Source organism: Heterocephalus glaber, unplaced genomic scaffold (genome assembly GCF_053883595.1).
Source record: "Heterocephalus glaber isolate CG9 unplaced genomic scaffold, H.glaber_assembly_v1.0 deba00001662, whole genome shotgun sequence".
Lineage (NCBI taxonomy): Eukaryota > Metazoa > Chordata > Mammalia > Rodentia > Bathyergidae > Heterocephalus > Heterocephalus glaber.
This window is the reverse complement of record NW_028258403.1, coordinates 16,532,190-16,557,504: the sequence shown is the minus strand read 5'-3', so window position 1 is coordinate 16,557,504 and position 25,315 is coordinate 16,532,190. Positions and strand designations below refer to the sequence as shown.

Genomic DNA, 25,315 nt, shown 5'->3' with positions numbered 1-25,315 from the left:
TTGATTTTATTTGTTTTAACATGGTTTTGTTAGCATGATTAACAGTGCTGTATAATGCATCTTGCATTGAGCCATTAATGCCACCTGAGGGCAGTATTTGACAGCTTAGCAAAGCCTGGCCAGTAATATAAAGATAATGGTATTTCACAGTGAACTTCTGACCAGTGTATATTTTTAATCTGAAATGCTTTTAGTTCATTAGGAATATAAACAGTGCTGACTTGCTTTTCACTGTAGAGAAATTAACTTTTCAATAGCATAGTAGTGACAAACAACATTCTATCTTCTATGAGTTTCACAAGTTGAATTTTCTTTTTAATGTAAATCATAATGTAATCACATAAAAATGTAAATATTATGGTGGCTTCTTTTAAGCCTTTGTAGAAAAAAAAACCCTCTTTTTCTTATTCTAAAATTAGATTTTGTAGTGGAAACAACATTCTATCAAAACCATAGATTTTTTTTTATAAGTATGCAAACCACTGCATTTGTGTCCAATTGAGACTTGTACAGGTGGAAGGGATATATTCCTTGCAAATATTTTTTGCAATTATAAATATTTAAGGCTCTAAAAGGAAGCACACACACAGGCAGGAAGAAAGGTAAATATACCAGTTTCTTTATAGGCAATATTAACCTGACTTCAACTAGTGCTTATCTACAAGCTTTCTTGCTACTTAGGGTTATACTGAAGATTGACTAACATCTGCTTAGTTAAATAAAGTAAACATCATTTTACTAATTCTTAAAATTAAATCTAAAAGGAGAGAAGTTATTTATAAATGCATGTTTGGCAAATCATTGATATGGCATAGGTACTTTGTTTTGTTTTGTTGTTTTTTTATTTTTTTGGTTTTTGGTTTGCTTCACATTTAGAAAATGCAGTTAAGTTTTTCCTCACTATATATAGTTATTTATTTACTTTTAGTCAATAAAGAGGACATGAGCCCCAAACTGCCTCCTCTTAATAGTGATATTGGCAGCAGCAGTGCTAATGTTCCTGACTTGATGGATGAGTTTATAGCAGAACGACTGCGAAGCGGTAATGCCTTGGTAAGTTGTATTTTTATTTTACTCATTTGGTTTTAGAGAGGAAGGTAAATAGAACTAAAAATATATGCACCTATGTATGTATTTATATTTTATGTACAGTACATGTGGAAATTTTTATTCAAAACAGCCTCCCTCCCCCAATTGAACCCCTTTTTGAATTAAAATCTTTTAAAGTATATATATATATATATATATATATATATCTTTTAAAGTGTATATATATATATATATTTTTTTTTTTTTTTTTTTTTTTTTTTTTTTTTCGGTAGAGGGATCGAACTTGGGACCTTGCACTTGCCAGGCAGGCGATGGATCCACTGAGCTAAATCCCTGGCCATTAAAGTATATTTTATAATAATTTTTATCTGAAGACCTAAAACAAGCTTTTAGTTTTCAACAAAAAAAGATCAGAATACCCATTTGCTCAAATAAGATATGGACCATACAGTACCTTCTTAGTTTCCCCAGCTTGGGCTCACTTTGGTACCAGCTACTAGCACTCAGTAGCAAGGATAACAGGTCACCTGCCCTGGCTCCCATAGTTTTGATAGCACAAATACTGTACTGCTTAATCATTCCAGATAACTTTGGAACAGATTTTAAAGTTATCTTTATTTTGAATGTTAAGTTTGTGGCAAAATGAAAATAAAAGCTATTTGATGTTCAGATGGAAAGGGGACTAAGGAAGGAGGGAGGGGGAAGAGAAGGAAAGGAAAAGGGATTTTAAAAAGAGAATGAAAGGGGAAAATAGAAAGCTTTTGTAAATGGGGAGAGTAAGAAAAATTGAAGGGAGGGGAATGGAGAAAAAGAATTAAGACATTGTGTACAAATTCCCTATGATGAATGTGATCATTATGTATGGCATATATGTACTAATTAAAATAAATTTAGAAAAATAAAATAGAAGCTATTTTATATCCCTAATAATGCATAATTGTTAGGGAAGAATAAATATATGTGGAATTGGTCAAATTACATTTGGGTTTCAAATTTTCTATAGCTCTTGTATTTTGCTTTTTTTAGTTTTTTTCTTGAATGGATAAAAATGATTGTGAAATTATTTTTTACGGTTTAAATTAATTTCATTGGTACCTTTTAGGTAAACAATATAATGACATTCATCATTGGAAATTTGCACCTTTACATAATCTCTTGGTTCTTATTTTTTCCCTAGTTCCCCGCCCTCCCTTCAACCCCACCATTCCTCCCCATTTATAAAACTTTGTTTCCATTTTTTTCATTTTCTCATATTAATTCCATTCCCTTCTTTCCTTTCCCCTACCCCTTCCCCTTCCCCTTTGCCCCTTTTCTTTCTATTTCACATTATCAATTATACCTTTTAGTCCTTATTTACATTTTCAGTTTCTCACACTAGAGAAACTATTTGGTATTTACACGTGTGTGTCCTATTTATTTCACTTAAGACTGTTGCTTCAATGTGCATCCATTTAGCTATAAATGTCTCTAATTTCTCATTTTTTATGGCTGAGTAGTATTCCATTTTATTAAAAAGAACATTTTCTTTATCCAGTCTCCAGTTGATGGACAATTGGGCTGCTTCCAAGTTTTAGCTATTACAAATTGGGCTGCTATGAACATGGGTGCACATATATCACTGTGGTATGATTCTTTTAATTCTTTGGGGAAGATCCCCAGCAGGGGAATACCTGGGTCAAATGGGACTTCCAGTCCTAGTTCTTTGAGGTATCTCCATACTGATTTCCATAGTGGTTGCACCAGTCTGTATTCCCACCATCAGTGGAGCAGGGTTCCTCTTTCCCACAGCCCTGCCAGCATTTGTTATTGGTTGATTTCATGGTAGCAGCCATTCTTTCTGGGGTGAGGTGGAATCTCAGCATGGTTTTCATTTGCATCTCTCCAATGACCAGTGATGTTGAACATTTTTTCATGTATTTATTTGCTATTTCTACTTTTTTGTCTGAGAAATGTCTGTTCATTTCAGATGCCCATTTTTTGGATTTAGTCTTTAAATTTGGGAGGTCTGATATTTTTAAGTTCTTTATAGATTCTAGATAGTAGACCTTTGTCCGAGGAACAGCAGGTGAAAATGTTTTTCCCACATTGTGGGTTGTCTCTTCACACTGCTGGTGGTTTCTCTTGCTGTACAGAGGCTTTTTAGTAAGAAGAAATCCCACTTGTTGATTGTTTGTGCTAGTTCACGGGCAACTGAGGTTTTGTTTATAAAGTCTTTTTCTAGGGGATTTAATATTTAGATCTTTCATCCATTTAGATTTTAGTTTAGTGCATGGTGAGAGATGTAAGTCTAGTTTTAATCTTTAGCAAGTTGCAACCCAATTTTTCCAGCACCATTTATTAAAGAGGCTATCTTTCCTCCAGTGAGGGTGTTTGGCTCCTTTGTCAAAATGAGATGGCTGAGTGTGTCTGGCGTTGTTTCTGCATCTTCTAATCTGTTTCACTGGTCCTCAAGTCTGTTTCTTTGCCAGTACCATGCTGTTTTATCACAGTAGCTTTGTAGTATAGTTTCAAGTTGAGGGTTGTAGTACCCCCTGCCATTTCTCTGTTACCTGGAATTGCTTTTGCTATTCTGGGTCTCTTCTTGTTCCAAATGAATTTTTGGATTGTTTTCTCAAGGTCCATGAAGTATGCTGCTGGAATTTCAATTGGAATTGCATTGAATCTATATAGCAGTTTTGGAAGTATGGCCATTTTCATTATGTTGATAATGGAGCATAGGATGTCTTTCCATTGTCCGATATCTTCAATCTCTCTCTTTCAGAGTGCTATAGTTTTCAGAGAAGAGGTCTTTGATTTCTTTTATTAGGTTGATTCCTAGGTGTTTCAGTTTTTTGGATGCTATTGTGAAAGGAATTATTTGCCCTATTCCTCTCTCAGTGAGTCTGTTGTTCATGTAGAGGAAAGCTGTTGATTTTTGTGTGTTGACCTTGTAACCAGCTACTTGACTGAATTTGGTTATTAAGTCTAGAAGACTTTTGGTGGAGTTCTTGGGGTCTTCTATATAGAGTATCATGTCATCTGAAAATAATGTTTTACTTCTTTCCTATCTTTATTCTTTTTATTTCTTTCTCTTGTCTAATTGCTGTGGCTAATGTTTCCAAAACTATATTGAATAAGAGTGGTGACAGTGGACATCCTTGTCTTGTTCCTAATTTTAGCGGGAAGGATTTCAGTTTTTGACCATTTAGTATGATATTGGCTATTGGTTTTCCATAGATGGCGTTTATCAGATTGAGGTAGAGACCATCTATTCCAATTTTTTTGTTTGTTTTGGTACCAGGGATCGAAATTCCAATTTTTTCTAGGGTTTTTATCATAAATGTGTGTTGGATTTCGTCAAATGCTTTTTCTACATCTATTAAGATGATCGTATGGTTTTTGTCCTTGGCTCTATTTATAGATTGTATTACATTTATTGATTTGCATATGTTGAACCATCCCTGCATCCCTGGGATGAATCCCACTTGGTCACGATGTACGATCTTCTTGATGATCTTCTGGATTCTATTTCCCAGTATCTTATTAAGGATTTTTGCATCTATATCCATTAGTAAGATTGGCCTATAGTTCTCTTTTTCAGTTGGGTCTTTCTCTGCTTTGGGGACCAAGGTGATGCATGCTTCCAGGAATGAATTTGGGGGTATTACTTCCCTTTCAGTTTCATTGAAGAGTTTAAACAGTAGTGGCAGTAGTTCCTCTCTAAATATCTTGTAGAATTCAGCAGTGAAGCCATTAGGACCCGGGCTTTTCTTAGTTGGTAAGTTTTTAATTATGTTTTCAATTTTATTGATTGATATTGGGTTGTTTAGAATTTTGAGGTCTTCTTCGTTCAACTTTGGTAATTCATATGTGTCTAGGAATCTATCCATTTCTTCTGTGTTTTCCATCTTACTGGCATATAGGTTCTCGAAGTAGGTATTGATGTTCCTCTGGATTTCTGCTGGGTCCGTTGTAATTTCATCCTTTTCATTCCTAATTGCATAGATTTCGGCCTTTTCTTTCCTTTTCCTGATAAGGTTGGCGAAGTGTTTGTCAATTTTGTTTATTCTTTCCAGGAACCAACCCTTGGCTTCATTGATTTTTTTTGTATCGTTCTCTTAGTCTCCACTCCATTGATTTCTGATCTGTTCTTTATAATTTCCTCCCTTGTGTGAGCTTTGGGTTTGTCCTGATCTTTTTCTAGATGCTTGAGGTTCAGCATCAGGTTTTTTAATTTGGCTCGCTCTGTTTTCCTAATGTGAGTATTCATTGTTGTGAATTTCCCTTGTAAGACTGCTTTCATTGTGTCCTATAGATTCCGATATCTTGTATTGTCATTGTCATTTAATTGTAGGAACTGTCTGATTTCATCTTTAATTTCCTCTGTGACCCATCGGTTATTCAGAAGTGTATTGTTCAATTTCCATGTGTTTATGAAATTCTTGCAGTTTCTTTTGCTATTGATCTCCAATTTCATTTCACTATGGTCCGATAATATACAGGGGATAACTTCAGTTCCTTTGCACTTACTTAGACATGTTCTATGAGCGAATATGTGGTCTGTTTTGGAGGACGACCCGTGTACAACTGGGAAGAATGTGTATTCTGATTTTGTGGGGTGGAACACTGTAAATGTCTGTTAAGTTCATTTGTTCAAAAGTTTGATTGAGTTCTAGTATTTTGTTGCTTATTTTTTGTCTAGTTGATCTATCTGCTTGTGACAGTGGGGTATTGTTCCCCCACTGCTATTGTATTAGTGCTTATTTGACTTTTCATATCCATTAGTATTTGTTTTATATAGCTGGGCACAGTAGTGTTTGGTGACTTATATATTGTGAAATTATTATAGAAGGACATCTTTGCCATCATTCTTCCTTCTCTCCAACTTTCCTATTTGCATCTTCTTTTTCTGCTTAAATTCTTAAATACTTTGTTCTTGGGCCGAGGATTTAGCTCAGTGGTTCTGGCACCTGCCTCGCAAGCGCAAGGTCCCAAGTTCGATCCCCGGTACCAAAAAAAAAAAAATCCTTTGTGCTTTCTACTGTTTAGCTTATATTTACTCCATGGATCTTAGCAAAGCTTAAGATCCTCAGGCCCAACAACATCTACTACTGTGTTCTTTGCTTTAACCAGAACAACAGTAGTTTAGGTACTAATTCATACTCTTAGATTGTTTGGTAAGTGTATCCCCCTCCCTCCTACTGAGTGGCCTAAAGCTCAGCACTTTTTATGATGATTTTCTTGAAAATTAAAGATTTCAGATGCTCAGTGAGAATGGAAAATTCTTTTTAAAAATTTTTTATTAATACATGTTTGCAGTACATAATGATTACATAAATTATGGGGAATTGGTACATGTACATAACATATCTCAATTCTTTGTTTCCCCATTCACCTCCACCACCCCCTTTTATATATTTTGGCCAGGATCAGATTCATTTATTTATTTTATACATCCCTATCAAATTAATTATCATAAACAGAGATTAACAGGCCAAAAAAACATAAGACAGTTATACTAAATTAAGGTACACTCTTAGATACATTGGTCATGCTGGTACAATAACTTTTTTTCCCCTATTGTCTGTCACTTATTTTGCACTTTATATATTGGGTTTCTCATATAAGATAAACCATATAATATTTAAGCTTGTGTATCTGATTTATTTCACTTAACATTATGGTCTCAAGATGCATCAATTTTTCTACAAATGACTCAACTTTGTTTCTCTTTATGGCAGAGTATACTCCATTTTATATAAATATGTTTTATCCATTCATCTCTTGATGGACATATAGGATGCCTCAAAGATTTAGCTATTATGAATTGTGCTTCTATAAACATAGGTATGCATGTATCACTGTACTGTGATGCCTTTTACTTTTTCAAATAGATACCTACCTAGAAGGAGAATTGCTTGGTTGAATTAAATTTGTACTTTTAGCCGTTTTAAGGAATCTGCATACTGTTTTCCATAAAAATTCTTTTTTTTTAATGGTAAAATGTTTCTTAAATTTTTAGAATATGACAAGAAGAGGAAGTAGTCCAGGCAGCCTTGAGATTCCTAAAGACCTCCCTGATATTCTAAACAAGCAGAACCAGATGCGCCCCATTGATGACCCAGGCGTGCCCTCTGAATGGACTTCTCCTGCTAGTGCAGGGAGCAGTGATCTTATCAGCTCAGACAGTCACTCAGATTCTTTCAGTGCTTTCCAGTATGATGGCCGAAAATTTGACAGCAAGTATCTCTTAGTATTTGAGTAGCATGTTTTGTATTGATTGTCTGTTCAAGACTGAGTTACAGTTATATAGCCATCATCTTCCTCTCCAGTGTTAACTCAGACAGTGGTTCATACATAATTTGATTTCACTTCTCAGTGAAATTCCTAAGGAAGTTTCTGGGAATTTACCTCAGGTTGAGACCACTTTATTTTGCCCAACTAGGGCATATGAGAAATAAGAAATATTGCCTTTTCATAGAACAAATTATAATTTTAAGACCAAAAAATGTGAAAAGGAAAATAAAGGACAGTTCATGGTTATGAGTTGCTACTGTTTCATGCACTTACATTTGCGAACCATTGACTAATGTTGAATACTACAATACTCAGAACCTTTCTTAAATAGATTGCTCCATGTTAAAATTACTTCTGTGATATTACTTGGCACTTTATTATGACCTCATGATTATTCTGCGGTACTTCTGTTATACTTGACAATTAGTGAAGAGCATCACAATTAAAAAGAAAATGAAAACCTTGGGAATCAAGTTTGTGAAGAACTGGGAGGTGCATTGGTAAATTACATGTTTCCTTCCTTCGTGGGTTAATTGTATACTACCTTGATCTCAGATGAATATGATTCAAGAGAAAGATTATTTTACCACGTCATTTTTTATATATTCCTTAACTAGAGATTATAAAATACTTACGCACTAAATGTATTACCAGCTCTCAAAAAACATGGATCAAATTAGTGGTGCTATACCACGTGTCTCTGTCTCTTCTCATTATTGTTAATAATAAAACTATGGAATCTTTAAATATCTTTATAATCTTTAAAATGTTACCATTGTTTACAATTGCATAAGTAAAAGATTTAGAGGAAATGTTAATGTTTGATCATTTTGCTGTGTCTCTTTTATAAATATTTTTGTTTTATACCAGGGACTCATACCAGCCTTTCTCCTTTCTGTAGACTTCAGCTTTGGAGGTGACCCTGGAATTGCATCCTCTGCTGATGTGGATTCTTTCTCTGGCCATCATCAGAGTGCTGAGGAGCAGGAAGTGGCTAGTCTAACCACACTTCATATAGATTCTGAAACAAACAGTCTTAATCAGCAGGCTTTCTCTGCTGAAGTTGCAACAGTCACTGGTAAAGTTACTTGAGGGGATTTGTTCCTTCAATTCAGGTTTTAAACCTCCATAGAATCTAGTTAAGTTTTTGAGAAGTCTTCAGTATTATTTATATTACATAAAGTACTCAAGTATTGTTTTCCCCCTCCATTGTTAAAGATGAGTAAAAAAATATTAAAATATGGTAGTTTCTTGACAAGAAGTCTTTATAATTTTCAAAGGGCCCTTTGAATGCCTAACATTCACAGAATATTTGCACTAGAGCATTTTCTGCAGTTATAAAATATGGCACTATATCTTTCATGGTCATTCACAACCTAGATTTTTAAATAGATTTTTTTGGCAAAGTATTTTTTTTTTTGGTACCAGGGATCGAACTCAGGACCTTGCACCTGCGAGGCAGGCGCTGGAACCACTGAGCTAAATCCCAGGCCCCTAGCAAAGTATTTGTTGTAGGAAATATAAAACACAGTGTCTAATAGAAGGTCTGTTTGCCACTACTCTAATATATTTTTCAGAAACCTTTTGCATCTGGTCATGCCCAGCCAGATTAAATAAAGACAAATCTGAGAAAATCCGGTCATGTTAAATGCGGTCACATTATTGAAGGGTTAATGCAGGGATAAGAGGAAGCCTGAGTAGCTAGAGGCCCACAGATCTGGAAGGTTCCCCACTCACTCTGGTTCCAGCTGCAGTTTAATGCTCCTTGCTAAGTAATTATTTATTAAATAGCAGTGGAGTGGTCCGTGCATCTCGTAGTAGGCTTGAACTTGCAAGACTGGAGTATATTTCTGAATTAGACATTTCCTAGCCAGTTTAATTTATGAAATTGGTCCAGGGGAATACTAGATAGGCAGGAACTCATTCTGTATTTTCACCTTCTGCCTCCTCTTCTAGGGGATAGAACTTTACAGTATCTCTTAAACATTTATCATACCATTATTTCTGATTTCTTACGTTGGATAGTGTATGTGAAAGTACATAGTGGCATTATTCATAGTAGCAAAAAATTGAAAACAAGCTAGGTGTGTTAGTACGCACCTGTATTCCCAGCATTTGGGGAGGCTAAGGCAGGAAGAGTCACAAGTATGAGCCCTGCCTGGGCAGCTTGGCAATTTAGCAAGACTCTTTTCTTAAACTAAAACAAAACAAAACAAAACAAAAATGGAGTTGGGGGGTGGTTAGGAGGTAACTCAGTGCAAAGGCTCTGGCTTCATTCCTTGACACCACCAAAAAAAGAAAAGCAAACTAAAAAAATGAAAACAAAATGTCCATGAACTAGTGAATAGATATTGTAATGTATTAATTCATTGAATATTCATTAGAATAATCAGCAAGCTAAAAGAATGAAATATTAATATACGTAAGAACATACTTGACTCTCAAAAGTTAAATACAAAAAACTATATGACCATAATTTTCTTCTTTTCTTTTTTTGGTACCGGGGATCGAACTTGCGTCCTTGTGCTTGCAAGGCAGGCAGTGGAACCACTGAGCTAAATCCCTGGGCCAACCATAATTTTATTTTATGTATATGAAATTCTGGAGAAGCCAAAACTATAATGACAAAACAGACAAATGTTTACTTGGGATTGGATTCTGGCAAGGAGATCTGAAAATGGGCATGAGAGCTTTTTGTGGTCATGGAACTTTTCTATATTTTGATTGTGGTATTGGTTACAAAACTGTACAACTGCCAAATTTATGTAACTGTGCTCAAAAATGGGTGAATTAAGAAAATAAATGTAGGATTTTGTGTTCTGCTGGAACACAAATTTTAATACTATCGAAACTAAGATTTTTGGTTATCTAGAGATATTACGGAACTTTGAAAAAGGGTGGAATTTTACAGTAGGAAGAATAAAATGCCTCAGAAGTTTTGTCACTGATTTAAAGACCCACTCCATAACTCTTCAACCTGAGACTTTTATCCCATGATATGACTTAATCTGAGGACTCTGCAAAGAAAAATCATGTAGTAAAGGCCAGAAGTATAATGGATTTGTAGTAAATATAAGTACTTTACATTCTATGTCTAGAACATAAGAGTTGTAGGTGGATTATAGATAGGTAAGAAAGATGTAAAGACTTGAAAATAGTACTAAGACATTTTGGGCTCATGCTGAGGCCAGAGAGAAGTCTTGAATGATTTTAAATGAGGAAGTGACATGATCACATTAGATTTTTAGATGTTTTGCTGTCTCATAGAGATTGGATTGAGAGGAAGAAGTAGAGACGAGGGAAAACTGGTTGCTGGGGACAATTGTGAACCAAGCTAGCAGTGATAGGGGCACATAAAGCATCAGGGACTCGACAACTGCTCCATGTCTGAAGTATATAAAATATAGTGTCAGTGATGGTTCCTGTTATCTGATATGTCCATTTCTGATTTCATACTAGTCCCATGGTAAACATGAGTTGAGATTTCTTGACAGAGAAGCTTGTACAATATTATCGTTTTCTTGACCTCTTGGTCAGTTTATAACCTGTGCTATCTTTTGATGTTTGCAATCTGTTTTATTTCTATTTGTTGTGGTACTGGGAATTGAACCCATGACCTTTGCACTGCACTACCTCCCCAGCTCTTTTTAATTTTTTTTTTGTGCCAGACATCAAACTCAGGACCTTGCACTGGCAAAGCAGGCATAGTGCCACTGTGCTAAGTCTCCAGCCCTTTTTTTTTTTAGCCCTTTTTAAATTTTGATACAGGGTCTCACTAAGTTGCCTAGGCTAGGCTTGAATTTTTAACCCTCCTTCCTCAGCCTCCCAGAGTTCTGGGATTACAGGCTTGCACCATCACACCAGCTTTGGTGTTTTTAAGTATTATATCTTAGGATAGACTATTGAGTATACTCTTTGTAATAACTTTATGAAATTTCATTTACAGGTTCAGAAAGTGCTTCCCCAGTTCATTCCACTCTGGGATCCCGGTCACAGACTCCTTCCCCTTCCACACTGAATATAGATCACATGGAACAGAAGGATCTACAGCTTGATGAGAAGCTTCACCACTCTGTTCTTCAGACACCAGATGATCTAGGCAATATTTGGAAATTAAATATTTGCTGTTTTTCCTTTTAAGGCATTAATGTCAGGGAATCATAAATCTTTGGACTTTTCTAAGTCTTTGGGAAATTTGTTACTACGTATTTTTCTTCCTCTTAAAGATATTTATGCTCAGATTTTATCATAGTTAATTATAGTCTTAGAATTAGTGATTGTGTTAATTTTTGTGTTGTATTACAGATTATTGATATGGTGCTATTTCCCAAAATAGAAAACACATAATTTGGCATTTCTTGTTCTTAACATTATATTGGAAGATCCTGCTGACTCACAGGAGAAAGTACATAGCATTATCACTTGTTAATCACACAGTGAAGCAATTTATCAAGTCACAGTTTTTTGTTGATTTTGATTATACAAATATATCAACTAAATTTAATTAAAATGGCAGTTCATATTTTTATTTTTGAGTAAATGTTAAAAAATGACTTGGGGAACCTCAGAAACCACAAGTCAATAAAAAAGCTGCTTTTGCTAAATCCTGTATGATGTAACAAGCATCAGATAGACATTTTGCATAATTGGTAAGATATAGTAAATGATATAAAAAGCCAGTTTTCATTGTTAATGTAGCACATTTACTCTCTGACCTATGGAAAAAATGTAAAGCCATATAACTTCTGGAATCTTTTAAAAGAGGCTCATTCATGTAGTTACCTTTCAGTTACACAGACCTAGTTTTCTGGTTTGTGTATTCTGACGTGTTCTTTCCTTATTTAGTCTTCAAGTTTTTGTTAGTTTACTGTTTTCCCCCATTATTTGGGAAAAAACTCAAATTTACAAAACAATTCACAGGTAATAAAATGAACGCCTGTAAATTATTTACATAAATTCACCAGTTGTAATATTTTGCCTCTATTTCCATCTGTATCTACATACATACACACACGAAATTTGTTTTTCGTATTTGTTTTTTGCCCTATTTGTTTTTCCTCCTAAACCATTTAAAAAAGAATTACAGGGCTGGAGATTTAGCTCAGTGGTTCCGGCACCTGCCTTGCAAGCGCAAGGTCCCAAGTTCGATCTCCGGTACCAGACCCTTCATGCCTAAATACTTCAGTGTTCTATCATGAGAAAAATGTTCATTTCCTATATAACCACAGTGTTATAGTATCATTCATGATACTGAATATTAAAACATTATTACTATTTTAGTCTATAGTGTATTTTCGTAGTTGTCTCAATAGTGTCCTTTATAACTATCCCATACCAGTTAGATCCAGAATTAAATCAAGCACCAAGTAGTGTTGTTTGCCTTTTAATCATTTAAATTTTTGATAGCTTTACTTTGGGAAGAATAAGTTAGAGACAAAGCTGATTTATCTCAGTATTAAAAAAGATACTGTGGAATATGCAAGTATTACAGCAATGATTAGAACTTCATTGTTTTCATTTTCTTTTTAGTGGCTATATCAGAAGCCTATTTTTTATTATGTAGAAAAACTAACTAGTACCTTTTCGTAATATACCTAGTTATTGTATGTACTTTATATTCAAAGAAACCATTACAAATAAAGGATGTACATATACTAAGAATGAACTTACTATAAATTATTTGGGATATTATCAATATGAAGAATAATAAGCTTATTCTACAGAATAGTTCCTCAAGTTCTTTAAATGTATAAGTATCTTTATTGGCTTTTAAATTATGTTCTATATATTGAGTAGAATAATAGATTATATACATTTAGTAGCATAATGGATTTATTTTTTAACCTGGAGAAAGGCCTATAATGATATTTAGCTAAACCATGTGTTTTACAGATGAGGAAGTGTAGCCTTATGAGATTATTAAATAACTTGTTTAATACATAGTGGCAGAAATGAGTCTAGGACCAAGGTCACCTATATTTATTATAATTGCCCCAATATTAAGTAGTACAAGAAGTATTTTTATTGTGTTTACATTTTAGTAAAAATTTCTTTTCCATGCCATTGTGATACCTCTTTTAATGCTAAATTTGGCTTGGTTGTGAGATATATAAATATATTTCTTTTGAAGCTTTGCAGAGAAGTAGGCTTATGAAGACTTCCTACAGGAACTGCTCTCAGCCTGAGATTTTTTATTAATTTGATGCTATAATGTGAAGTAGTTATTAGATAAAAGTGAGAGTATGTGCTTATAAAATTGATGTTTACATGAAACACAAATTTCTCCATCTGGTATCTAACCCAGTGGTAGTTGCATAATTTTCTCCTCAGGTAAATCTGGATAGAAGTGCTATTGAATAAGTAATTATTGCCATAATTGGGAATTATAACCTGGTGAGATTTTGATCTTCTCAGGAAAAAAAATAAAACATAGATATTCTCATTTCATTTACTCACTTTTGTAGATATTTAAGATCATTAGTTTAAGTTGGCTTTTTGTTTTTTTGTGGTCAGTTTTCTGAAAAGTTACTGACAGTATTGTATTTTTTTCCTATAGAAATCAGTGAATTTCCCTCTGAATGTTGCAGTGTGATGGCAGGGGGTACTCTCACCGGATGGCATGCTGATGTTGCCACTGTTATGTGGCGAAGAATGCTAGGCATTTTGGGAGATGTCAATGCTATTATGGATCCTGAAATACACGCTCAAGTTTTTGATTACCTCTGTGAACTTTGGCAGAATCTAGCCAAGGTAAAAGAGAATATAAAGGAAAGAAAAATAAAGTATTAAGAAATAGAAGAGGTTTGTTAGAGAACACTCTCATATACCCTCCCCATTTTAGCTAAGTTGATGCCAACCAGGACAGAGTCACTTAACCATAATTAAATATGTGATTAGTGGTAGAAACTAGATTTAAACTTCAGATTAAAGTAAACTGGAAGACAAAAACAGTTTTTATAGGTTTGTTACCTTTTATTTGAAAATTACAGATTAGAGATAACCTCGGCATTTCAACTGATAACCTGACCTCCCCTTCTCCACCAGTTTTGATTCCTCCACTAAGAATTCTTACACCTTGGCTTTTTAAGGTAAGCTTAATATATAAAATATTAGTCTGAGTTTTTTGTTTAATAAGTAAGTCTTAATCATTTGATAAAAAGTTGAGCTATATAATTTTCTAGAGTACGTAGTCTTTAATAGCTTTAGGAAGTCATTAGGCATTGTATAGAGAGGAGGAGAGTAGGCATGATAAAATTACAGATACATTGTTTTAATTTTTTATTTAATAAAGCAAAAGTGAATATGAAGTGTGTCTGTATTGTGCTTAAGTGAAAAATAAACTTCAAGTTGTGTTACAGAACATTCTGTGTACCTATAGATTTAATTCTTTTAAGTATTATTTGATGTTTGGTACATTTTCCTAAATGAAACACTGTGTTATTTGTTAACTACATTGTGTCATTTGGTATATGTGCTGCAGAAGCGAGCACAACGTTTTGTCGTTTGGATAGTACCAAAATTTTAGTAGCTCTGGCTTTTAGTTCATTTAAGAAATTGGACTAACATAGAAATAAATAAAAACAGTTCTATTGCTTGCTGTATTCAATGAAGTATTTAACAAACAATATTGTTTTTTGAGTATTAAAACTGATCTTTTAATTTTAGGCAACCATGTTGACTGATAAATATAAACAAGGTAAATTACATGCTTATAAACTTATTTGTAATACAATGAAAAGAAGACAAGATGTATCACCAAATAGAGATTTTCTAACACATTTCTACAATATAATGCATTGTGGATTACTTCATATCGATCAGGTAAATATACAAGTCTTTTACAAAGTTGTTTTATGAGTTTATATGTGGTTCTCAATTCTGTTTAACTCTTGATTTTGACCTAAAATGAAAGCTACAGTGGACCCTTTAGTTATGACCAGCCTGACATACAAACAACTTAGGTTATGACTGGAATTTTAGTTTTAACTTACGAACAGTCTTGAGTTATGACCCAAATGTCAGCCACTCGTGCTTCCAGATGGTCTCAAGTACAGATTTAACCCTTAAATAGTTCTTGAAGGAACATTACAACATCCTTTCCTGTGTGGGGTTAATTGAGAAATCCTGGGACAGTGTCTCTCTAAAGACATTGAGATCTGCCAATGTGCAAGAGAGACTTTGAAGGCTGCATAGAGGAGCCTGTGGTTTCAATTGGCCAACTTGAGTTACAGCCAGCCCTCAGGAACAAATTGAGTTTGTAAGTCAAGATCCACTGTATTCATATGTAGTGGTTTATATATAGTTTGTTTCCATTTTATGACCATATCCTTGAAACATGGTTCAAAACGAACTACTGTAGTAGGGGATTGATTTGAGTGTCCCTCCAACTGTTAACAACCATCCTGTTCGCTTTTACAAGTGATTAAACCATCCTTTGCTTAGATTGACATTGTTTCTCTGATGTCCCAATGTACAAGTAGTAGGCATTTTGTAATTGATACTTGAGGCATATGATTTTTTTGCCTATAAATAATACAGCAGTCAGGGGTGTTTTTTCAACTATAAGAAACAACACCTCGCATGTTATTTATTTACTTATTTACCTATTTATTTATTTATTTATTTTGGTACCAGGGATCAAACTTGGGACCTTGAGCTTGCAAGGCAGGCGGCAGAACCACTGAGCTAAATCCCCGGTCCCCAACACCTCGCATGTTATTACCATTTTACTAGCACTGTGACAATTACATTGAATTGGCAGTTGTATCATTTACAGTCATTAAATATGACTCTAGAACATTACTTTAGGAGTCTTGATCTTGGCTGTAAAACTAAAAGATAAGAGAGATTACTAGGCAAAGTAATGTAAATATTTTTATCCTAATGTGGTTAAACGTAACTCACAGGCCATTTAGAAAGTTGAAAGATGATAATTAGATTTCTTTCTGAAAAAATGAAAAACTTGCATTCATCTAAAATAGTGTCCTAACCTTATAGAAGTATCTCAAGTGGAGTAACATTAATTACTAGAAAACGCTTTTATTTAAAATAAATCAAAACAGCCAGGTGTGGTGGTGCATGCCTATAATCCCAGCACTCAGGAGGCAGAGGCAGAAGGATCGCTGGGAGTTAGGAGGCCAGCCTGGGCTACATAGTCAGTTCAAGGTCAGCCTAAACTACATAGTTAAACCAAAAACAGGGCCAGGGATTTAGCTCAGTGGTGCCGCCGCCTGCCTTGCAAGCGCAAGGTCCCCGAGTTTGATCCCCGGTACCAAAAAAAAAATAAAACATAAAATTTTTCAAAATCAAATCCAGTAAGACAGCCAAATACTCTGCATCCTCATAGTAAATTTCAAAGGCATAGTGAATGAATAGTAGGTCTAGGTTTCTGAGGCTAAATAGCTATCATTTAAGGACTTCAGTTTTAAAAAGTGAATGTCTCCAGTTGCTGCATATGTTATCACATGGAAACAACTAGATGGCAACAATACAATTTCTCTGCAATAGAGTTTTGTATCATGCAGACCTTGTATTTTTATCCCTGTGAACCAAAGAGCCTTCCTTACTCTCCAGTATGGATAAAAGTGCTTTTATTTATATCAGTTAAACAAATGTGTTTTAAATTCATTTTCCTTTAACAGAATATTTTGCTAATGTGGGTTATTTAGAAAAATTAAATTTAGTCTTCCTAAGTTTTTTTACCTATTACCTATTCTAAGGATATTGATTGGCTGATACCCAAGATTACATATATTCTCTCCCCCTTTCCTTATTCTAAGGATATTGTTAATACAATCATCAAGCACTGCTCGCCTCAGTTCTTTTCACTTGGTTTGCCTGGTGCCACAATGCTCATTATGGATTTTATTATAGCAGCTGGTAGAGTGGCTTCTTCAGCTTTTCTCAATGTAAGTATTTATTTCTTGTTCTTCATAATAAACTTTAGTTAACAAGGGCTCAATTAGCAGAGCAACAAGGGAGGAACTACTGTGGAGAAAAATATAACAAGCTGATGTTGTATGTTCTGAGTATAGTTGAAATTGATTGCCTCTCGCATAATAAATGATGTAAAGGACAAATTCTAACATATAAGAAATCACTAAAATTAGTTGGTAAATTGATTCAAGAGCTGTAAAAATATCTGATAACCAAACTGGATTTAACATTAAATGTAAGGAAACAGGGGAAGAAGAAAGTGAAGAAAGGGCAATGGGCTAATAGAAAAAAAAAAGAGGGGCTGGGGATTTAGCTCAGTGGTCCCGCCACCTGCCTCGCAAGCAGAAAGTCCCAAGTTCAATCCCCGGTACCAAAAAAAAGAAAAGAAAAAAACAGTGGAGAGTAATCATTGCAGTGTGTATGTATATCAAATCATCATGTTGCTCACCTTGAATATATTCAATCTGTATTTGACAGTTAAATATTTTTTTAAAAAAATAAAACAACAGTGATGAGACAATCCAGAAATTTAACCTTAAACTCTACAACTATATGTGGAGATTTTTTTTTCTTGCAATCGTGGAGCTGTGAGATAATACCAAGTAAATCAACATAGCTGGAAAATGTATGTATGTAAGTAGTAAAAGTGAGCTAGAGAGTAAAGCTGTAGCTGTGTATACAGTGCTGAAAAGGTTAGATTTTTATCATAAGGATTGAATAACTTAAGCAAAAAGATCTTAAGCATAGAATGAAATCAAATTTGTATTTTGGAAAGATCACTCTGGAGCACAGTATAAGTGAGAAATAACAATTAACTGAAAGTCTACAGGAAAAAACAGGGTATGTGAAAGAGAAAAATACTTGTCTGACACTTTAAAATTTGCAAAACAGTATAATACAGACTATTTCGTTTGTAAGCTGCAAAAGACCAGGACTAAATATGGCGTTTCTTTGTGGCATGGTAAGGCATCTACTAGACATCCACAATGAAGTGTCAAGAGAATATTGTGTATAAAAGTCAAGAGCAGCTGGTGGTGCCCCAGCTGTAATCCCAGCACTCCAGAGGCTGAGGCAGGAGGATTGCTGTGAGTTTGAGACCAGATTGGGCTACACATAGTGAGTTCAAGGCCAGCCTGAATTGCATAGCAAGACCTGGCCTCAAAAAAAAAAAAAAAATTCAAAGGCACAAGGGAGATGTTACCTTATAGGTGCTATTTAAAACCATGACATTAGGTGCAGTCACCTAGAAGAAATGTGCAAATCCAAAAGAGAAGAAGCTAGTTATATAATCGTGATTCTCCAGTTTTCAGAGAACAGTAATCATGTCTTACTCATCTTGTTATCTCCAGGTCTAGCATAGGCCAGTAATTAGTGTAGGTATTTATTGATTGAATGTATATTAGTATGACCACTTAGTATGTGCTCAGCATTGTGCTAAGCCCTTTTGTGCTTATTAACCTTTTTTTCCCACTTGTGTACAAAGTGTTTCTATAGTGCTCATTTTCTCTAGTGAATACCTGAGGCTGGGTAACTTAAAGAAAAGAGGTTTATACAGTTCATTTTGGAGGTTGAAAGTCCAAACAGCCTACCTCTGGCAAGGGCGAGGGCTCCCTGGCTACATCACATCATGGTGGGAGCACATGCAGGAGGAAGATCACAGGGCAAGGCAGGAAGCCAGAGCAAGGGGAAGGGCAGGGCTGCACTTCATAACAACTCACTCTTGTGAGAACTAAGTCAGGGATCCATAAGAGCTACATAATCCCTTCCAGTGGTGTGCCTCAGTCGTGCCCCACCTCTTAGAGGTCCCACTACCTTTGAACATCACTACACTGGGAATCAGACTTCCAATTCACAAACTCTTGGGGGACAAATCACATCCAAAGCACAGCAGTTCCTTTGGGTAGAATACAGAAGGGATATGGAATAAATCAGATACACTTTGTGTTCAAGGAATGTAACGCCTGCTGCTGGGGAGAGAGGAAAATATATTAATAACTATAGAATGTAAGTATGAGTTTGAAGAGAAGGAGCATAGCATAATGGTTGAAAGCACGGAGTTTAGAGCCAGTCTGTCAGGGTTTAAATCCCAGCTCTGTTATTTAATAGCTGTGTGACCCTGGGCAAGTTACTTAATTTCTCTATGGCTCTGTTTCTTAAAATACAGATATCCTCGGCCAGGAATTTAGCTCAGTGGCACCGCACCTGCCTCACAAGTGCAAGGTCCTGAGTTCGATCCCCGGTATAAAAAAAAAAAATACCCTGCCCAGTAGGATTATTTAATGAGGATTGGTTGCATGGTTGGAACATAATGTGACAGGCACATTGTATGTGAAATATAAAATAGTTTGTTAAATAAAATTATTTGGAAACTCTTTGTTTATGGATTTGATGAAAGTTTCATTGAAAAAAAAATCTGAACAAGGTCCCTGAAAGATTAGTAGTTGTATATGGAGATGAGGAATGGTACCCCAGGCAGAAGTAAACAGGCATAAGTAAAATGTGTTCAAAGAATAACAAATAATCTGTTTTGTTTAGAGACTAGTTATTTTGTAAGAGCATAGTGGACAGAAAAGAACAGAAAGGTACTTCAGATCCTTGCTGTCCAAAGCGTGATCTGTGCGCTAGGAACATGCGGCATGATCTAGACACTCATTAGCAATCAGCTAACCTACATTTTCAGAATCTGCATTTTAATTAAGATCACAAAGGAGTGATAAAATCATTGGTTCAAGATTGAGAACTACTGCTTTAGACTATGTTTTAGTAGGTCTTGAATGCCACAGGCTAGGTTATGATGATGCTATTTTAGCTAAACAGTTGTTTTAAAATGAAGAGATAGGTGAATGAACCTGTGCCATGGGAATATTGAAGAAATATATATATATATAAATCCCCGGCCCCAAAGAATTATATTAATCTAAAAGTAGATTATATGAAAGACAAGCAAGATGGTAGCTGCACAGTCGTTATTATATTGTCAATGTACTCAGATTATTAATCTCTTAGATACTAACAAAAATCAGTAGAACTGGGCTGAGGATTTAGCTCAGTGGTTCCGGTGCCTGTTTTGCAAGTGCAAGGACACAAGTTCGATCCCTGGTACCAAAAAAAAAAAAAAAAAGTAAAACAGAGGAGACTAAACCATTTCATTTGTTTCAATTTCCTGTGAAAAGTGTCTGTTTAGTGAGCCAGGCACTCCAGATGAATAATCTGCACATTTTCTGCAGCTTTAATGTGCAGCTTTTCTTAAGGTTCTTCAGGAGAATTAAACCCTGGTGTCCTAAAATATCTATTTTGGGCAACTAACCTCTCTCCTATGCATCTAAAAGTATATTGGTTATGTAACATCCTTGGGAAAATATAGAAAATAGTCAGTTTTCTGTGTTCTCTCATTCATGTAATGAATACTTACTGAGAAAGTCTACAAGGAAACCACATCATTGCAGGAATCAAACTTGATACATCTATACCAAATGTTAAGGACAGTATTTTCGTCTGGATGGCATAGAAATAGAGTCCAAATCTTACTCTTTGTATTTCCATTTTAGATTCCATGCATATTGTCTTCCTTTGTTAATGTTTCCCACTTCTCATAGGCAGATTACAAAATAATTGATTCCATTTGCCTTTCTTAATTACAGTCACATTCCAGGGCCCCTCCCATTATATCTGCTTACTCAAACATTCCCAGTTACATAAAAAAATCTTAGCTGGGGCGGGGGGTGATTTGAGCAATCTCCCTTCCCTGCAAGAAAGCAGCTACCCACCCCCAGCAGGTCAGCTGGAGAGCATCCCCGCTCCACAGCTAAGAAAGCATCTTCCAGCCAGGTAGGGCAGAGGACTTTGTGCACGGGGTTGCTGTGGATGCTTGGCTGCGGGGAGGGTTCCCTGCCACCACTGGGACTGGTGTCCCCAGGTCGGGTGCAAGGGTCCCCAGATCAGGCATGAGGACTATGCAGCCTGACATAGGGCCCCGGATACCCAAACTTGGATGGGTGACCTGATTTCTTAAGGATCTGGGATCCCCACTGGTAACCTGGGACTTGTAACCCACCCCGTGAGGTTAACAAAGTGCAGAGAGCACTGAAAAAAAAATCTTAGCTAATCTTTTCCTTAAATGTTTTTTTAAATCAATTTTATTTTTATAAGATTTTAAATTGGAATGGTGGATGTGAACTTACTCTTCCTGGCCTTACCTACTGTCTTGTATCTGTAAATTTAGATTGTTTTAAATCTGGAAATAATTTGTTTTGTTGAAAATAAAAAATAGATTAATGCTTCATTGTCTTTATAATAAGATTTCTTCACATGAGGAAATCTTAGCTGGGTGTAGGGGCACATGCCTCTAATCCCAGCTACTTGGGAGGCTGAGGCAGAAGGATTGCAAGTTGCCAGCCTGGGCAACTGAGATCCTGTTTCAAAATGAAAAGAGTAGGGGATGTAGTTCAGTGCTCCCTGGGTTCAATCCTGCAGAAGTGGGGGGAAAAGGGAAATTTTTTTTAGCAATTAGTTCTTGGTTTATGTGAAAGAATTATTATATGTCTAATAGATTAGTTATCAGCATTTTTATTAAGTATTGTTAAACAAATCAGTAATTTTCAGGTATTTTAATAAATAAAACAGTGCATTAGAAGTTAGATGCTGGTGTTTGTAAGAAAGCAGAAGAGGAAAAAAAAATGTTCAGTATTGATACTTCCAAAATACTTAATATAACTCAGAAAAAAGATAAGAGGTTATTTTAATCTGCAGTCCAAGCATAAATTCTAATGTTAATTGTACTAAGTAGTGTTACCAGCTTTTGTGTTGCTACTGTCTCCATCTGGAATTGGATTCTAGGTTCTTCTTGTCTCAAAGAATTGAACAAAATGAGAAAAAGACAGTGGCAAAGTTTATTTAAAAAAGTAAAAGTGAAGAGTGAGGGGGAAACTCACTCTGTGGAGAGAGCTTGTGCTGAGTAAAAGAGGAAAAAAGCAAGATAAAAGTACACCCTGGAGCACACAGGGCAGGCTATTGTGAGGAAAGCTGCAATAGTGAGCCTTTCTTGGTATCTGTGTCCTTATGTCATCCGCATCTCAGGGACCCTTCAAGAACTTCTACATACCGGTCCTGAAATTTGGGGCTGGAATCCCAGCCTCTCTAAGCTGTGCCCTGTCTCTTAGCTCAGTAGTATACACAATGCTTTTCTTGTGCGTAATATAAAAATCATCTGGAATGTTGTTTCCTGAAATATAGTTAGTTAACATTTTCATCTATATTTTTCATCCTTAGATAGTAATGAATATAATCTAGTGATATTGAATCATTAGCTTATTGAACAATAATTTATAATGTAAATTACCTTTAAAATTAAAGTATTCAAGCCAGGCACTATGGTGCCTGTAATCCTAGCAGTCAGGAAGCTGAGGGAGGAGGATTGCCACAAGTTTTAGGCCGTCTTGGACACAGTGAATTCAAGGCCAGCTGGAATGACATAGTGAAACCCTGTTTCAAAAAAAACTGAAGTATTTACAGCATATTATTCCTTCCTATTAGGGCAAATGTATGTTGGAAACTAAATTATATCCTATGTACAATCTCATTAACTGTGGCTGATTTCTGCTTATTCGCTGCTTTTGAGGAGAGTTCTGCTGTTTGTCCATTCCATTTACTGAGAACAACAGTGTTTTACATAGAAAGTATAGATGGAAACCTCAATCTTTTTTTGGGGGGGGGGGGGTACCGGGGATTGAACTTGGGACCTTGCATGTACGAGGCAAGCAATGGAACCACTGAGCTAAGTCCCTGGCCCCCTAAATCTTTCTATGTGTCTGTTTTCCATTTTGAATTAAATATATTTTAAAGAATTCTAAAATCTAATACGTAGGCACCAAGAGTGGAAGCACAAGTTCTTCTGGGATCTTTGGTTTGCTTTCCTAATTTATATTGTGAACTGCCTGCTCTCCATCCCAACATTCCTGATATTGCTGTGTCTCAATTTACAGATGTTAAGGTAAGAAATCACATGCTAGTTTTTAGCGTTTAAGTGATTGTATAACCATAAAATATATGTAATAAATATTGTATTCTTTTTGAAGTCCTTATAGTTGTTAAAGAACTGTTTAGTTCTTTAGTTTTTAGTTAATATCTAGTCTTATCCTCCAGATAAGGAATGTCCATTAGAAACATTGCCTTTTTGTGTGTGTTTAAATTGCTTTGGAACTTTCTCACTGTTGAACCTACTCTACTCATATGTCCATCACTTTGGATTTCTTCACTTACTGAGCATTTATTGAAACATCCTTCCTATAAGCTAGATACAGTGCTGCCAATGTAAGGCATGCAGACTACTCCTGCATATGACTCCTAATTTGACCCCCTTTCCCAATTTCTTAGCATGTTATATTGAATAAAGTAGTGGAAACTTCTGTACTGCTTTTTAAACTTTGGAGTTTGGCAATCTCATGGACCTGAAGCATCAAAGGGCTAGACTAGTGGTACAAAATTAACAGTGACTATATAGTTGGCAGTAGAACTGCCCTGGTCCCAGGTATTAATCCCAAAAAACGGTGAATATGTCCTGTGAGGAGCAGATGAGCCAAACGATCCTGGCTGGGTATAAGCCTTTTTAACAGTTACAGGCAGATAACAAGTGGTTTTGTGCCTCTGTGGAGGTCAGCCTCTGTAAAGGAGAAAGTGTGACATGATCTGCATCCCTAGCTGTCTGGATAGTTGTGCCTGTCACAGTAGTTGCCAGATATTCTTCACATTCAACCTGAACTGATCCTAAGAATAAGAAGAAGGTTGAGAAGAAGAAATTATAGCTCCTTAGAGAAAATTCTGATGAGTTTTTTTAAACTTGCTTTCTCTGAAGTTTTTAAATCCAATTTATGCTCAGGGGTGTTGCATATCCCTTCCTTAGTATCCATATATTTCTCTTTGTAACATTTATCATACTTTAATTTCCTGTTCAGTGCCTAACTTCTGCTTTAGACAAACACCATGATGTCCTATATACTGCTGTATTCTCATAGCCTAACACATTGCTTGGCAAATTATATATATTCAGAAATCTTTTGTTAAATATGTGAACTTGACTTAATAGATAAAATCATATGATTAATTGCAAATTTGTAGTGATATTTTAATAAAAACTATACAAATTTGCCTTTGCTCTTCATGATCTAATAGCTTTTATTTTTAGAAGATAATAAAGGCCAAGTATGCCTGCTCTCCATCCCATGTTAATAGTGTTAACTTGCTTAGGCAGTTTTGAGTTAATTGGGGATTAGCCTAGCCTATTATATAATGTCTGTATTTCTATCTTTTTTTTTTTTTAAGTGGAAGCTCTTTTTTTTTTTTTGTACTGGGAATCGAACTCGGGACCTTGCGCTTGTGAGGCAGGCAGCAAAACCACTGAGCTAGATTCCCCAGCCCCTTGTATTTCTGTCTTTTGACTGACATGTAAGCAGTAATGGTTGAAGTAATTTTTTTAAAAATTCTGTGTTTTGTGGGTAAAAAAATCTCCAAAATCACAAGTAATTTTAATGCTGGTGAAGAAAGCAGAAAGCCTAAAAAAGTTGCAATTGTTCTTAGTCAGAAAATGAATATTTAATGAAAAAGTTAAGTACTATTGTTGTGAAGTCATTTATGGCTTCTTGCCAAGCTGTTTGCTCACTGGAGCTTTGTGCACAGCATCATGTTTGTTTGAATTTTATATCTACAGTTTACCTATTTAATAGTTTTTAGTTTCATATCACATGATCTTGTATTTTAATTGTGTACAAATCTGCCTCCCTTCTTGCCCTGTAAACTCTTTAAGTATAAGTAAATGACTTAACTATCTTATTGTCGGCACCTAGCAGAATCTGTTACATAGAAAGCTCTTAAGCTTAAACAGTAGATATTTTCTAAGTAACTATTAATTGCTAGCCACTGGGCTAGGTACTTAATTTGCAAAAATAAGTAGAAGACTACTCCTTTTAAGAAGTGTAATAAGTTGTATATGGCCAATAAATGCTTGAGTGTGAGTGTATGGATGACTTTCTAAAATGAGTAACCAATTCTTAGTTATGAA

At 35.3% G+C, this 25,315-nt stretch overlaps 1 protein-coding gene across 8 annotated transcripts in view; it reads left to right on the top strand.

Moving 5' to 3' along the window:
* Ralgapa1 (Ral GTPase activating protein catalytic subunit alpha 1) overlaps nt 1–25,315 on the top strand; it is a 228,736-nt gene that overhangs the window by 95,034 nt on the left and 108,387 nt on the right. For all 8 annotated transcript variants that reach the window (XM_013066624.3, XM_087197118.1, XM_087197119.1 and 5 more), the window contains 9 exons: nt 929–1,053; nt 7,052–7,268; nt 8,228–8,404; nt 11,273–11,425; nt 13,883–14,076; nt 14,316–14,414; nt 14,992–15,147; nt 17,106–17,234; nt 23,126–23,251. In XM_013066624.3, the coding sequence (XP_012922078.1) occupies nt 929–1,053; nt 7,052–7,268; nt 8,228–8,404; nt 11,273–11,425; nt 13,883–14,076; nt 14,316–14,414; nt 14,992–15,147; nt 17,106–17,234; nt 23,126–23,251 (1,376 nt within the window). The remainder of the gene's footprint in view (nt 1–928; nt 1,054–7,051; nt 7,269–8,227; nt 8,405–11,272; nt 11,426–13,882; nt 14,077–14,315; nt 14,415–14,991; nt 15,148–17,105; nt 17,235–23,125; nt 23,252–25,315) is intronic.